The 15,162-nt window shown below is 37.2% G+C and overlaps 1 protein-coding gene and 1 long non-coding RNA gene across 2 annotated transcripts in view; both read right to left on the reverse strand.

The window, feature by feature from the left end:
* Positions 1–1,032: 1,032 nt before the first annotated feature.
* LOC129407383 (uncharacterized) lies at positions 1,033–1,872 on the reverse strand. Its single transcript, XR_008631517.1, has 2 exons — positions 1,753–1,872; positions 1,033–1,428 (listed from the first exon to the last, which is right to left on the reverse strand). It is a non-coding gene; the product is annotated as an uncharacterized LOC129407383 (long non-coding RNA).
* Positions 1,873–2,052: 180 nt separating this feature from the next.
* Positions 2,053–15,162, reverse strand: part of LOC110168089 (seizure protein 6 homolog) — a 69,540-nt gene continuing 56,430 nt past the window's right edge. Inside the window, exons 10-16 of the mRNA XM_020933496.1 lie at positions 6,452–6,648; positions 5,294–5,488; positions 4,539–4,730; positions 2,604–2,798; positions 2,487–2,525; positions 2,289–2,397; positions 2,053–2,218 (exon numbers count right to left, since the gene is read on the reverse strand). Of these exons, the coding sequence (XP_020789155.1) occupies positions 2,053–2,218; positions 2,289–2,397; positions 2,487–2,525; positions 2,604–2,798; positions 4,539–4,730; positions 5,294–5,488; positions 6,452–6,648 (1,093 nt within the window). The remainder of the gene's footprint in view (positions 2,219–2,288; positions 2,398–2,486; positions 2,526–2,603; positions 2,799–4,538; positions 4,731–5,293; positions 5,489–6,451; positions 6,649–15,162) is intronic.

Genomic DNA, 15,162 nt, shown 5'->3' on the forward strand with positions numbered 1-15,162 from the left:
CCTCAACAACGTGGCCATCAAATTATCAACAAAATCCATATTTGATTTGGACATGTCTACCTCGGATCTAGAGACACAGATCACACACAGGTCATGTTTATGAAATTGAATTCTATCAAAATCTCACATAGGCCCTTTAACCTGGCCAGTAAAGGTAAGAGTGGATCTACTGGCATCTAGTGGTTAAAAAGGGGATGACAAGGTTTTTACAGCAGACCTTAAAATTCCAGTGAAGTGCATATTTTCATTTAATTCAACCTAAAAGGAGCACAACGATATTAGTGAATTTGTAAAAGAAATACTTTTTGCAAGATTTTCATTTTTTGTGCCTTACCGTTGATTTTTACAACGCCCATGTACACAACGCGAAAAAAACCCCAAAAAACCTAATAATAATACTACTAATAATAAGCAACATGTTTTCTTTTTGATCAATGATGAACAGTTTAGATAGAGCTCACAGTTGTATATTACCTTTCAAATCGTTGCTTGTAAATGGAAACTTTGTCAGATCGTAAAATATGGATTCCACTGATTCAGTCAACAGCAGCAACGTGCAGGGTTTGTCACGTGATCAAGCGACGCAATAATCTAAAAATCTTGGTTGAATTAAAAAAAAAAAAAAAAAAGAATATTTACAACTTATAGCTTATTTATACTTTTGTCATGCAGAATTGTTATCATCCATAATTTCTAAAAGAAACAATGGAATCTAATATTACTAATATCACTATAGCAAGCCAATATTAGGTAGGTAAATTCTTTGAGAGAAGCTTATGTTGTTGCTTCTAATTGGGTTAGGGTTGCACACATAAGACACCACAATTTCATCATGTATTACTTTTTACATTCACACAGTAAACTGAAGTTTCTGTAGGAAATATTATTTATTTATTTATTTATTCAAGACAAACTGATAAATGAGACAAAACAAGTGTGGAGAAGATAATGACACCTACCAAAAAAGATAAAAGAAACATTCAATTACAATTAAGTGATTTCATTGGGATATAATAAGTCGTGAGGCACTCATATTGGACAGGCAGTTTATTTACAAAGAGCAGACCCTTACATAAAACATAAAAATACCATTGGGACAGGCTTATCTATCATGTTTCAGTCAAAGCACCGTTTTGTCCATCTCTACTTGCTCCAAGCTCTGGGCGGTAAAAAGTACTGAAAAAAACATCCAATCACCAAAGGTCCTCAGTAATTTACATTATAAAAATATCACCATGGTGATCCACAGGTTTACATATTTGACAGCGAAGACATTATTTACAGTAAATTGCACAAATAAAGAAAATTCAAAGAAATGTTTTGGAAAAAAAACAGGAGGATGAAAAAGTGCAGTGAGGGTTCCAAAGGCAAAGCTTGAGCAGTTCTTCTTTTGTATGCTCTCAGTTTACTCACTTATTTTATTCAACCCTGCAAAACACATGTTAGAAATAAATAATAGCCAGAAATTGTAGGTGTAATCAAAGAATAATATTCTTTTTTTTTCCCTAAATATTGTTTTTTAAATTTAAAAAACAATCTGGGTCTTGAAGGTTACAGTCTTCCCCCATATTTTACTGAAAAAGAGTAAGATGGCTATAGCCAGTCTATTCCAGACTTTTTCTAACATAAGGTGAAAGACAGATTTAATAGAAACTGGAGTGGCCCAAAATAACATATATCTGACACATGTAGAGGACATGACCTTGCTGACAGTGATTGAATGATGCTGTCAGCTTCACATGAAGGTCTTACCTCATAGGCCCTCTAAAGTCATCTGATTTAGTATCTAGATCGGGTCTGCCAGCGCTGGAAGGACAAGAAGAGACCAAAGAGGATGTTCAGTTTACAACGGAGAATAACATTTTATTTATTATGTAAAATAATTAAAAATGTAAAAAAAAAAAACCCCAAAAAAACATGATAACACCGGCATAAACCTTTATATTAGAACATTAACTTTCCTGATTTGGTCATGACATGCAGATGAGAGATGAATGAATGTCGCCCTCTGGTGGTGACATGAAAGTACGACGACAGCCAGATGAGATGGAATCAGGACAAGACGCTGGTGTTGTGAGAGTCCACGTCCTGCAAGTTCATTATATCCGTACTTACTCCACTGTCATATATGGGGTTTTCAAATGCCGACTCCTCTGTCATGTTGTCATATGGAGGCGATGATGATGATGATGGCATTCGAATGGTCTTTCCTTGGAGCCTGAGAAAAAGGAGTACATAATTTAAGGCTCATTTCACAGCTAATGAAATGGATAGAGATTTTTACTTACTTTACAAAGTAGACATAAATCGCTAGCACAGCCACTAGGATGACTGCAGTGGGAATGAAAACAATCAGAGCTATGTTGGTCCCCTCTAGCTCATAATCTACTTTGGAAACTGTAATGGAAAAAAACAATTAAGCAATTTATCTTATCTTTATCGAATCGCACCATATAAGCAAAATTGTCACTGTAAAATTAACTCACCATCTAATCTTCGTTCATCAATGTACTGCTGTGTTAAAGCTTCAAAATAGGAAAGTAATTTAGAAAGCAATAAGCATACTTCAATTATGATGGTGCTTTATAGAAGTAATAGCCAACCTTTGCAGGCAGGGGGCGTGCTGTTCCATTGTGAAGGATGCCCAGGGATACAGTAGATGGTGGCATGGCCCTGCATCTCATAGCCTGAGTGGCAGGAGAAGGTGAGGGTCTCTCCTGCCTGATAGAAGGCCTTCTCCAAGCTCTGCACACTGGTGGAGGGGGCACCAGGGTTCCTACATGGCTCATATTTCTCAGCTATCAAACACAAAGAGGATGGATGTAACTAGTTTATTTAATTCATACTGTAAGCAATAAGAGAGAGAGAGCAAGATACTTTATTGATCCCCAGGGAATAACAAGAATGCTGGTTAGCTTCCGCCATCTATACACAATAATAAATACTATAACTTTCCAATTGTTGCTTGAACTATTCCTGGGTTTCAGCATGCTACATATTACATTTTGAGGACTTTTTTCCTTTTAAAATATATTTTGTTTTAAATTGTTAATCGCTATGGTAACAGCTGACTTTTCTGGGGGAGAATCTGGCACCTGCTCTTCTCCATAGAAATGTTACTACTTTGTGTTCTACAGTATGGCATTAGACACATCAATCTTGTAGTTATTCAGTTACATGTAGATTTATTGGTAAAAATGATGCATTCTCACCGTGAGCGGTCTCATTACTGATCTGACCTGTAACTTGGCCTGGTGTTGTAATGGTTCTTTTTCCCATTGAGACAGACAGGTCTAATGCCATACTGTCAAATATTCCACTCAAAGCAATAACATATCCATAGGCAAAAACAGGTGGACCCAAAGTTGCATAGCACACATTAAGTTAAAATGATTACAAAACTACCAATCAAATGCAATGCAAACTGCAATTGAAAATGACGTTTAATTTGGAGGTTTAACATTATAAATGGTGACATTTGGTGCACTGTATTTCCCTGCTAAAGTGATGTTTTCAGCTAAGACCCCACTGTTATGTATAAGACTCTAAATTACAATGCCATTTATTACCAGGAGCTCATCATTGGTGTGTGCACACAATTAGTGATCGTTAATGAAGTGTTTTACAATAGAGTCATTAGGGAAAAATCATTAAGGAGAAAACTTCATAATGATGAAAGTAAAACGTTTTAGTATCCTGGTTGTAGCAGAGACCAGTCTCTGTAAACATTTAATTAAAATAAAATCCAGAATTTATTTTAGATTGTAGACTAGATGCTAATTTGGATACATTTATGGCATACTTCAATACTTAATTTTGAAGACATTTCACACTTTCATATTAATATATATATAATATACATACTATAATATGAGGATTCTGCAGGGCACATTTTCCAAAAACAACACCGATTTAAGCAATAATTCAAATCAGAGTCAAAAATCTGAGGTCACAGTTTGTGGTTCATTTCTATGGCAACCACATAATATGATAATGAGGCCGAGTAAATTTGGCATTAGAACAACACAAAGACAACTTTGTCCTGAAAGCAGTGAACAGCATAGTGCATTCGTCCTGACATTTTCATTTCTCCTTTGAAGAATATTTGAAAACAAAATGTTTCCTGCTCCTGCACAGCCAGTGTATGACATCCAGTTTGGACCATTCACTGTCCACACACGACACTGTCTCCTTTGGGACCACAGTCCCTTTCTGCAGCAGAGACTACACAGAAAAGAGGGACTAAACATCACTTCAGCAGTGACCCTGAGTGTGGTCTACCGGCCAGACACGATCCTGTTCAGATGCAGTAAAGGTCAGGTAGTTTGTGACATGCAGTACAAAGAAATCAAGAACATGTTCAAAAGCAAGCAATAACTCATGCTCAGAACCTGCAGAATTCACTCAATGAGCTACAGAGGCTGCACTAGCTCAATGACTGGCTGCAGGTGCTGTGGTTTACGTAGTGATATTTATAACTTATAACTTTATTTAACTTTATAATTATATCTATATGTATGTGAATAAAGTTGACTTACGAACACATTTGGGAAGCCTTTCACTCCACTTGGGCTTGGCTGAATCTCTGTTGTAGCAGGTGAGGAGGCCATTCCCAGAGATGATGTAGCCTTTATTACAGAAGAACTGTACTGTGGAGCCCACTGCAAACCGGCTTCCTGTGATCACCTTACGACTGTGCTCCACATTCCCCGGGTCTTGGCATGTCATCACTGAACACAACACATGGAGGTATATCCATAAGGAAATATAACAAAAGAAACTGAAGAGTGGCATAGAGTGATTCTTAATAATACAACTTTAGAAATGTCTTTGTTCTTCAAAGACTGAAACAGGTTTCATTAAACTAGCTCCAGACTAGATCTAACCAAGGAGCTTTCCAGGCATAGTAATAATCAAAGTAACTTGTACTTTATTGTAGGAACACTTGACCTCTTCATTCGACCTATCGTTCAGTGTTACTGGGTTAACCTCACTGCTGCAGTGGGACTACTTGAGCATATTTTGCATATTTAGAGAAACAAACATCATAATAGTGGAATTTAACCTGTAATTTTGTTGTCATGAGGTTTAGCATTTTGATGAGAGATCTAATCCAGACCTTACTGTTACTGGAAGTAGAACTAAACATTTGCTAACTTGTCTCAACAAAAGCAGGATAAAAACATGAATACAGGTAAATAAAACCAACACATGAGGTACAAAATAAGCCCACAAACCACATTTTGAGAACCATTGTCATATATAATCCTGACATTCCTTTGACTCCTCTCACCTTCCTCACACTTTGGCACGTCCCCGCTCCACGTGAGATCCCATTGGCACATGAGTATCTCAGAGCCCACCAGCTCGTATCCGGGGTAACACTGGTAGGTGACGACGGTCCCGTGAATAAGGTCAGGGTGTGATGTGCTCTTCCAGCCATTGCTAATTTCCGGAAGCTCAGAGCAAGTGTCATTCCTGGCCACTTCTGTAAGTCACCACAAAAACAAGACAGTTAGTGCTCAGAAATGTTATTATTACCAGCCATTTTCTTGACTTCGACGGGCGTAATGCTAGCGGGGAGTATAAATATAGGTCTATTTTTTGCAAGGGAGGAAAAGCAGCATGTGGCTTGGCACCAGTCAATCTGTGCTTCAATAACCACTGCAGACATTGCCAACTGCACAAAGCTTTGGACAAAACCAGCTGATGTTGAAGTGCACCCTATTATTGCATGGCTTTGTTTGTCTAATCCGGTGCACCTGGCATTGGCCCGATCCCAGGGAGGAAGACACAGACAGACAGTGGTACAGTCAGAGAAAAGAGGCTCAACAGGATGCCTCTAAATAGACCAATTTTATCCAATGTGTAGTCCATTATTTATTATAACGAGTCTATTAATGCTGAGTTAACTGTGTACATGTACATGGCCCACATTATGTAAGAGCAAATGTGAAAATTATTATGTAACTTTTATGGTCGGGGGTCCGCAGGGTCTGTTTGTCTCCAAAGAGATGTCATTGCTTTGTCTGGAATGCTCCACAGTATGGCATTAAATTTAACTTAACATGAAGACAAGCAGGTGATGACACAGAGCTAAGTTACATGTCAGGTCAGTGGTGAGGAGGCCCCTACTGACAGTAAGAATACATGTTTTTCACTATATTTTTGACATTTAATTGATTAAAAATAGATTATTATATGCAATACTATGAGATATTCCAGCCATGTAACAATGGGGACAAACAGGTGGCAAACCCCTCACCAGAAAAGTTACATAGTACAGCTTTATAGTTCTCCATTATCCCTGAACAGTAGAACCAGGTTACGAACTTGAAGCTGAGGAAATGCGACTAAACAACAAAAGTATAACCAAGTACCAAACTATGAAAAAAGACCAGGCAAAAAAGACCAACTTATTTCCATGCACAATTTACTTATGAGTACATACCAAAGAAGTGGACCACAAATCCATTGTTGTAACCGTAGATATTTGTGGCTGGGTCTGACTGAAACTGAATAGTCACATCCGCCATAGAAGTGTAGAGCTTGAAGTGCGGCCGGGTCCCACTGTACTGTCCCAGGATGTTAGCAGTCAGGTCATCGCCGTCGTAGAAGGTCAAAAGGTCATTCTTACCAAGATGAAGTCTAAAGCGTAAACAAAAACAAGGGAATTAACATCAGCTTATGATTAAAAATGACCTGAGTGTAGGTTGAATGTATTACATGTAAGCGGACAAGCACTGCGTTATTCAGCTGACAGCAGCAGAATACAGATAACGCCACGTCAACACTTCTGGCTACATTTGTATGCAGTTTATATTGGATGGATCTGATGTGAAAAATAAACACTAAATAATTCAAGATGTATGCTTTTTCACCACCACATTGATTTCATAAATATGTAAGAAAAACATTATTCATTCCGATAGAATACCACTTTTTAAATTACCTCAAGGTTACAAACATACACAAGCCGGGAAGTGGTAAATTGCCACATTGTTAAATTGAATATATTTCCGTGGAGACACAGTTAGACAGGATGTCCACAGCGCATGATTAACTTAAAGAATGCATTAACCTTTTCCATTTAGAAATTCATATGTTCTTGCCCTCTTTATGCAGTGTTAGTATAGCTTGACATTTATTCGTGCACTAGCCAAGGAAAATGGTGAGAGAAAAGTAGTATTGCTCTGCTGCATTGGGAGAAAGTACCCCCTTAAATGTCAAGATGGCCATTATAATGAGATATGTTCATATTTAGCAGCATCATTTCAGGTGGGGTCTCATAATTTACATGCATGCCATTTGAAGAGGCTCCAGAGGTTGCATTTGTGCTAAATCATCATGGGGTTTGATGTTATAAAAAGACACAATATGGAATCTTTGCTTAGCTACGGTGAAAATAATGTCAGTTTAAATTGATTTAAACCGAAACATGAAAGAACTCTACCAGAACTCTGCCCACTAATTGCCTTTTTGCCCCTGTATGCGGAAATTTAAAATATAAATAGCAATCATAATATGTATACAGAACACAGAAAACATTTCAAAAATTTTGGAGCAGTAAAATCTACAGCCATTTACTACAATCTGCTTATTATTGGTGTAGCGTCAGAGTATTTACATTTGAAACCAGGAGATTCACACTTAAAAACTTTAGCGAGGCAAAAAAGGTATATGATGTAACTTTTTTGGTGGAGGGTCTGCCACTTGTTTCTCTGTTGCGATGCTATTGCTTTGCCAGGAATTTTCCACAGTACCAATATTAATGGAACAAACACGGTTTAATCATCCCACAATGGGTAAATTTCAGTAGCCAGGTTGGCGCCACCTAGTGCCTCCACTCAATTTCATTTCTCTGCAGCGACTAGGTCAGGAATCAGAATACACTAGACGGTTTGCAAGAAGCCCGGCAGTGCAAGTTCAGGCACCAGCCAATCAGCGAAGACCCATACGTTCTGTGCTGGCAACGATTCTCAAGATCGAGGATTTGAAGCCGGAGCAAAGAGAATGTTCAGTGAATTTCATCAAAGGGAAAGACGTTATTGCCCTTCTTCCTACGGAATTTGGGAAAAGCTTAATCACGACCAAATAGCAGTGATTGATTAAATGAAAAAAAGTACCTCACTTCCAGAGAACGAATTCTAACACTGTGAGGTGAGACGGTTTCTACAAAGTGAAACCGGCTGATGAATCAGGGTAAAATATCAGTGTACAAGAAGAATAATACAATTAGAAAGAATAACACCTCCAGGCCAAGTTACAAGTCAGATCTGTGGAGTTGCATGCTTTCTTCAATAAAAACACCTTTGTTAGAATTAATGCACGACATATACATTGAGTGCCATATTCTGGTACATTCTAGTGGACTCTTCACCAGAAAAGTGACATAATGCAGCTTTAACAGCGTGAGAAACAGCCTTACTCCTTTATGGAAGTTTCTGTGGTCCAACAGCTTGTTTTGGCTTTGCCCGTGTAATGTGTTTTTATTTTTAGTGACAATATGACATAAGCATAGTTAATAGCACTCAGTTGACAACACAAAAACACACTGCCATTCTTGTTTTGATTAATGGCTCCAATTATTTGAATCTTCCTTTCAGCGGTGAGACGTGTTTGAAGGCGAGACCCGTGAGCCTCTTCCTTTCCATATTCAGTGTTTTACTTTGAAGTCTGTTCTGTACAACTGAAAGTGCTTGTGACAAAATGAATCACACGGCGTTCCAGCAGACAAAGCAGCGGGAGGGGGAGCCGTCTTAAAAGTGACACGACTTGATGATGATAGAGTGAAACAAAATGACCTATGCTCAATTTGTTATTCATAACTCCTTACACAGCCTCTCACCTCCATCTATCTGAGGGCTCTGAGTAAAAACAAGCTGCAGTTAAGATGAATGGATGGCCAAATTTTCTCTCAAAGGTAAATTAAACAGCAACTAGCTTTTGTTTTGTCTCACAGTTTCATCAAACCAAAATTAAAGGGCCCATATTATGCTATTTTCTGATCTATTATTATGTTGTTTCCTCATCACAAACATACATGGAGTTGTGTTTTGTTTAATTCACACAACATTTGACACACAACTCCAGCATATTTAGGCAGAGTTCTTCTCTCAAATTGAAAACACTAGGTTCCATCTTGTGATGTCATGTGGATTTTCGATGAAGTAACAGCATTGTTAATTATCACGGTTTAAAGCTAAGAGTTAATATTGTGTAATATAAGACCTTTAAATAACAACTTCTTGCATTAATTAATATAGACCAGCAATAATCAATACAGATGGGGGTAAAATGAATATTGTTAAAATGCAGATTTTTATTATTATATTATAGCTCTCGTCCCACTTATTTGGAGAATGTTTCACTTCACTGATGCCACATGCATTATTAACAAAAACATGAGATTTACAGAGAAACATGCTGATATATATTTTTTCAGGGTGTACTGACATTCATAGTTGTCTATTGCTATTCCAATCTCTTAAAACTAACAATCATCTAGTAGTTTTTATCTATGACCTTAATTTTCCTGAGTCCATTCCTGTGATGGTCACCCTTAACACAGATATCATTTGAAATTACACTATTACACTATTTCACAGTCAAGTAAGAATTTGTACTGAACCCCCCTTATGTTCATATTGTTAAAGCCTGATCTGACTGAAAAATGGGGGATTTGGTTGTTGGCTCATAATGGTGGAGGAAATGGTTCCAGAGCTAAATTTCAGCCTCTTGAAGAACACAAATAGCAGATGCCAGCTGAATGAATGGCAGTGAAATGAGGTAGCGACCAGGGAGCGGCCCCCTCGTGTTAGCTGGACGGCTATAGGGATCATTTAGACCTCCACATTCGGCCCACAATCAGTAGCTGTACATGAGGCAGGCACAATGGTAATAATGGTTTGGACCAAATCACAAGAATAGAATCCTGTGGACCAGAATATTTGTGAGTCACTGATGAAAGAAATGTTCAAGGGAAGTTTTGAAAAGCCTCATATAAAATATAATTTTATTGCTGTGTAATATGCAGCTTTTTATTCACCACAGCTTAACCATATTTGACCTTGTTGGTTCCTATAGGGCTTTTATAACTATATTCAAAGGGTTCTTGCTGAGAGTCTGACACTATGTCTACTCAAAGCTCATAGATGATTTGCAATGGGTGAGTCATAATAAAGTTTTAATCTTTAGCTAAATTAAAACCAAAAAGGGTTTAATTGAAGTATGAAAATAATGAGAGCTATAAAGTACATGTGCCTATATACATTGTTAAATCTTTTAAATGAATGAACAATTCTTTCAAGAGCATCATTGGTATGCTGAAATTATCCAAAAAAAAGACAAAAAAAACACAGTCACAGCTAAGGTGATGTGAAAATTTCATGTATGCATTGGCCTGCATTTCTTCACTGGTTTGAGTCCAAATCTAAACCTAGTGACAACACAGACATGTGCCAGCTCTGCAGCGCCTCAGTGTGGACTTAACGCCTGCTCCAGTGCCACTCCACAGGCCACTCAGCTGCTCCCACTGCACCAATATGGGCCCAACTTCAACCAACTGTTACCCCACCTGCCAGAGCCAAGGACTCAGGCAGACAACCAGCCTGTATCTGACAAATCTGTGCAACCTTTACAAAAGATTTGAACTACTAATGCAACACTACCAGTACTATTGCAACAAAATGATTCTAAGGCTATTGCTATTATATGTAATTCACATGTAGTACAAAATGACACACACTGAGGTTCAGTAGGTGATTAGGGCTGCAACCAATGATTTTTTTAGTAGTCCACCAAGTAAACTAAGTAAAAGGTTAAATATACAGACTGAGAGCTTCAAGATAATAACCCCAATAATTAAACCATGAATTACTGAATTATTATTAAATCGTATTTTGAAAAATTTGTAAATTGAAAAAATCTGAAACTGACATTTTTATTTAATGATGCATCTGTCTTTTTAAAGTCTTTTAGAGTACATACAGTCCACAGACCAATTAAAATACAAACATCCAAAAAATCCTTTTGAACCCTGAAAATAATTAAAATGTAACTGCAATCATTTTAATAGTCCACTAGTAATTATTACTATTCTGATTCATTGCTGGAGTTCTACTTGTGATGACTTTCTGTTAAATGATTGTGAGAGCTTATTTTTTAATCCCTGTTCTTGTTAACCTTGATCACTATAGACATATACTGCACAGAAGCTTCCAGAAGAGCATACCTTTTGTCAATTCTCCCAGTTTCAGAGTGCACTAAGTTTCAAGGTCTGTTTGAAACTGTACTTTCTGCTCGCATGTCTTCAGCATACCAATAGTGCCAGCTCACTCCCGCTGATGTGGTGGCTGACAGCTGCGTTATGTACAAGCCTCAAGGCATTTTGTCACCTTAACTGACCTGTCAAGTCAAATCTGGAGAAAAACAGTAAAATCCCATTAACTCTTACACAATGAAAGTTCCTGTGCCTGTCAGCAGCACATATGCCATTTTTTCATACTCATATTTGACATTTGTATTGTTACACTGATTGAAGAATTGTTTTCATCGAGAAAGCATTCCATCTTCCATTGACACCTGAATAAAAGTGCATGCAGTACTCAGAGTCTCCAGTTGGGGGCTCTATACAACCAGTCTGATCGTAGTAAAAGTTCATAACTGACTAACAGTTTTACCCCAAGGTTCCTTGCTGTGTGGAATTGTGGAAAAGCACTTAGTGGATGACTAAATGCGGTGTGAATTTATAACTTAGCCTGAGAACATGGGTTTGGTGCAGCTTTGTCTATTGCTCAAACCAAGCAAGAAAATCAAAGTATTCTCTATGCGGAGTCATTAGTGTTCTGGCAAAAGACAGTTTTGTGTTTAATCTGCAGCAAATATTATATGTGCAAGGTTTTATCACATTATAATATAGGTATACGAATCCCACATACTGACTGAATGAGAGGGCAAATTTCTCAGGCACATCGACATTGACGACTTTGTATCCTGACAACATTGAAGATGTTGCAATCTCCCCTTACAAAAAAAATAAATAAATAAATAAAAATAAATAATAATAAAAATAAAAATAATAAAATATTAATATTAATATATTAATTATATTAATAATTATTATATTTATATTAATATTAACATAACTGGGCAGAGAGCTCAGGGTGACCTAAACTGCAGGGATTATACACCTACTCATAGAACCGAAAATGAAAAGTTGATCACTGGCATGTTGAGTTGGACAGGTTGTAGAGGGAGGGAAGGAAACCATTTTTGTAACCATTTTTGATATCCACAAACACTGAACCTTATTATTTGTTATGGATTGGATTCAAAAACATGTCATATTAATCTTGTGGCTTCAAGTTCTTTAATTTGTACTGCCAGAGAAGACATTAAACTTTATGCCTGTTTGTGTTTCATGTGGACAGGCCCAGTAATTACAGAGATATTAACTATGAAGATTACAACAACTACTACTCTTGCAATGTGACAGTTAAACATAAAATTCCAGCATAGGATTCTGAATTCTTACAGCTCAAACTATTTACTGCTTAAACTACTCATGGGTTTCATCTTCCTGTTCTATGCAATATTTAGAGAACTTTTGTCCTTTCAAAAGATATTGTCAGAAATTGTTAATCAACACGGCAATGATCATTCTAAAACCGAGGGATAGGCATTCATTAATGTTGACATGTGAGGTCAGTGCAACCTATTGATAAAGAGCATTTAGAGAAGTACTGCTCTTAACTCCCCTTGAGGACATGTACCTGGTGTAGTGTTGTCTACAGGTGGGACTATCTGCCGTAACCTCTTGTCTCTTGCTCTTGCTCCATGCTAATTAGCTGAGAGCCGGCCCTCCTGTTTGGCCTAAATTAATTAATCAACCCTCATTATGCACACTGCTCTTGTGTAATTGCCAACGCGGGCACAGCGATGAATGATAATGCCCCAAACATTCTCATTACTGTATGGAAGAGTGTGCCCACCCTAATAATGAGACACACAAGCTTTTGTCACTTCAACATGCCATGCACACGCACACATAAACATAAATGATATGTGGACCAAGCCTCCTGGAATGCTATTCTAATGATGAGAACAGCAGACAGGAGGGCAATAGAGGGATCTGTGGAAATCAAACAAGCTGTGGTGTACGCCGCCATGAAAGCCATGCATGACCAAGCTTGAGATAAACCAGAACTGCCCACAGCGCCATTAATTCACAGCACGAGACCAACCCTGAGCTGCAGTGGCTTGGATTAAAACTAACTCACAGAAGCATATTAGGGAATGGGTTAGGGCTACAGACTGGTAAAAAAAAACTATGACAATTCTTGGTTAGTTATGTGTGAATAGCAATTTTGTTCAGTTACTATACATAAGCACACAACTCTGGTTTGTTTGAAATAAAGAATGTCTAAAGTTGAGAACAGAACCAGGATTTTGCATACAGCTTCTTAACAGTCAAAGTCTATTTTTATTCTAACCCCCTCTTTATCACAGTTTATATTCTTCTGTTATTATTCATTGTTTTATGTTGCACCATATCACCTAAGCACATACCTAGTTTCTGAAGTATGTAAAAAGAATCACAATCAGAAAATAAAGGCTTGGGCAATGTTGCAAGGTTAGTGTTTTTCTATATTTCCTATTACAAGTTTACCTGATCCTAATCATATCAAATCAACACACAGAGATACAAATACTAATACAGGCGTCATACTGACCTTATAGGTTTACAGTTGAGATACAGCATTTAACAGGGTTTCTTTGAGTCTTAAATTTTCATTGGATAATATATTTCCCTGAATGCAATGTGCTGTTCATTGCCATTTAATTCCTTGCATTGCAGATTCACTGATGCATTATTCATGTATTATGTGGTCCTAAAATTGACAAAAAATCCAACTAAAGGTTTTTTTTTTGTTTTTTTTACAACAGTTTAAATAAAATGAACCTCCCCTTTTAGGCATGGTTCAATGAAATATATATGTCCACTAACACTAACTCGCTGAGAGGTGAGATGGGTCACTCAGTCTTTTCCTGTAATACATGTTTCCTCCTCTGCCTCTTCCCTTTGATATGCAACTCATATTTGACTGATTGTTCATATCTGCGAGTCTATAATCCTGGGAGATAAGAGCTGGGGCATTGTGTGCACTGTAGCAATGGAGTGGGCTGAGCCAAAACCAAGTGCTCTCTGGCCTCTTTGTTCCAACAGAGAAAGCCATTAAGAAAATCATGCACATTTGAGCTCAAAAAGATATTTTAAAAGTCTGTTTTGGTATTCACATTGCTGCTGGGGCTGATAAATCTAGCAACGCTCCTGTCTGTTTGCTCCATATGGATCGACTTAATTTAGTTATTCAACCCAGATAATGACTTTAAACCCTGCTCTCATTAAGGCTAATTTAGGTTATTGCCATTTTTAATCAGCAGCCTCAGTCTAACTCTACATTGTCCCCTTAAACCTAAGCGCTCTTTTTATGCTCTTACTCATGCTGTCCTATTGTTATAATAAATATTAACTGTTAATTCATTTAGAGTACCAGATGCCTAATAAAAGTATTTGGTTTAATTGGCACTCATTTAAAGTGCTCTACTGAAGTACAGCATAGACCCAATTGAATGTTCTTATCTTTGAAGGATAAGAACAATGTGTAAAGATTGTAATAATTTGAAAAGGTTATTAAATGGTTTGTGTCAAAAGAAAATGACAAATGGAGCTACTTTAGGGAGCTACTTTAAAATTGTTTTTTATATATTTGGGCATTTGTGTACCATCTACGTATTGTCATGTTGTTACGTTTTTGCCAACTGTTTTATATATAGCTGCCATTAAACTTAATTGCCTTTAATAAAATAATGAAATATTACTGTGTACGCTGATATGTTCCTTATGATTTCTTCTGAATAAAACATGTTATGGAGCTATGCCAACATTTGCATCATATGTGTTTACATTTCATACAGCCATTCTGTATAGCAATTTTTATAATTACAAGTTTTAGGAAGAATAGGAAAACACTGCACTATTTTAACCTGATTTTACCTTTAAACAACGTAATGAATGACCACTGTATGCAATAGCTAACAATCGTCTCTGTCAGACTTCAGTATTCTGTGTCTATTTTTTCTGTGACCCTAGGCTGTATT

This window comes from Boleophthalmus pectinirostris, unplaced genomic scaffold, assembly GCF_026225935.1.
Source record: "Boleophthalmus pectinirostris isolate CB_2022bp ecotype Guang Dong unplaced genomic scaffold, ASM2622593v1 HiC_scaffold_12, whole genome shotgun sequence".
NCBI classification, from domain to species: Eukaryota; Metazoa; Chordata; class Actinopteri; order Gobiiformes; family Gobiidae; genus Boleophthalmus; species Boleophthalmus pectinirostris.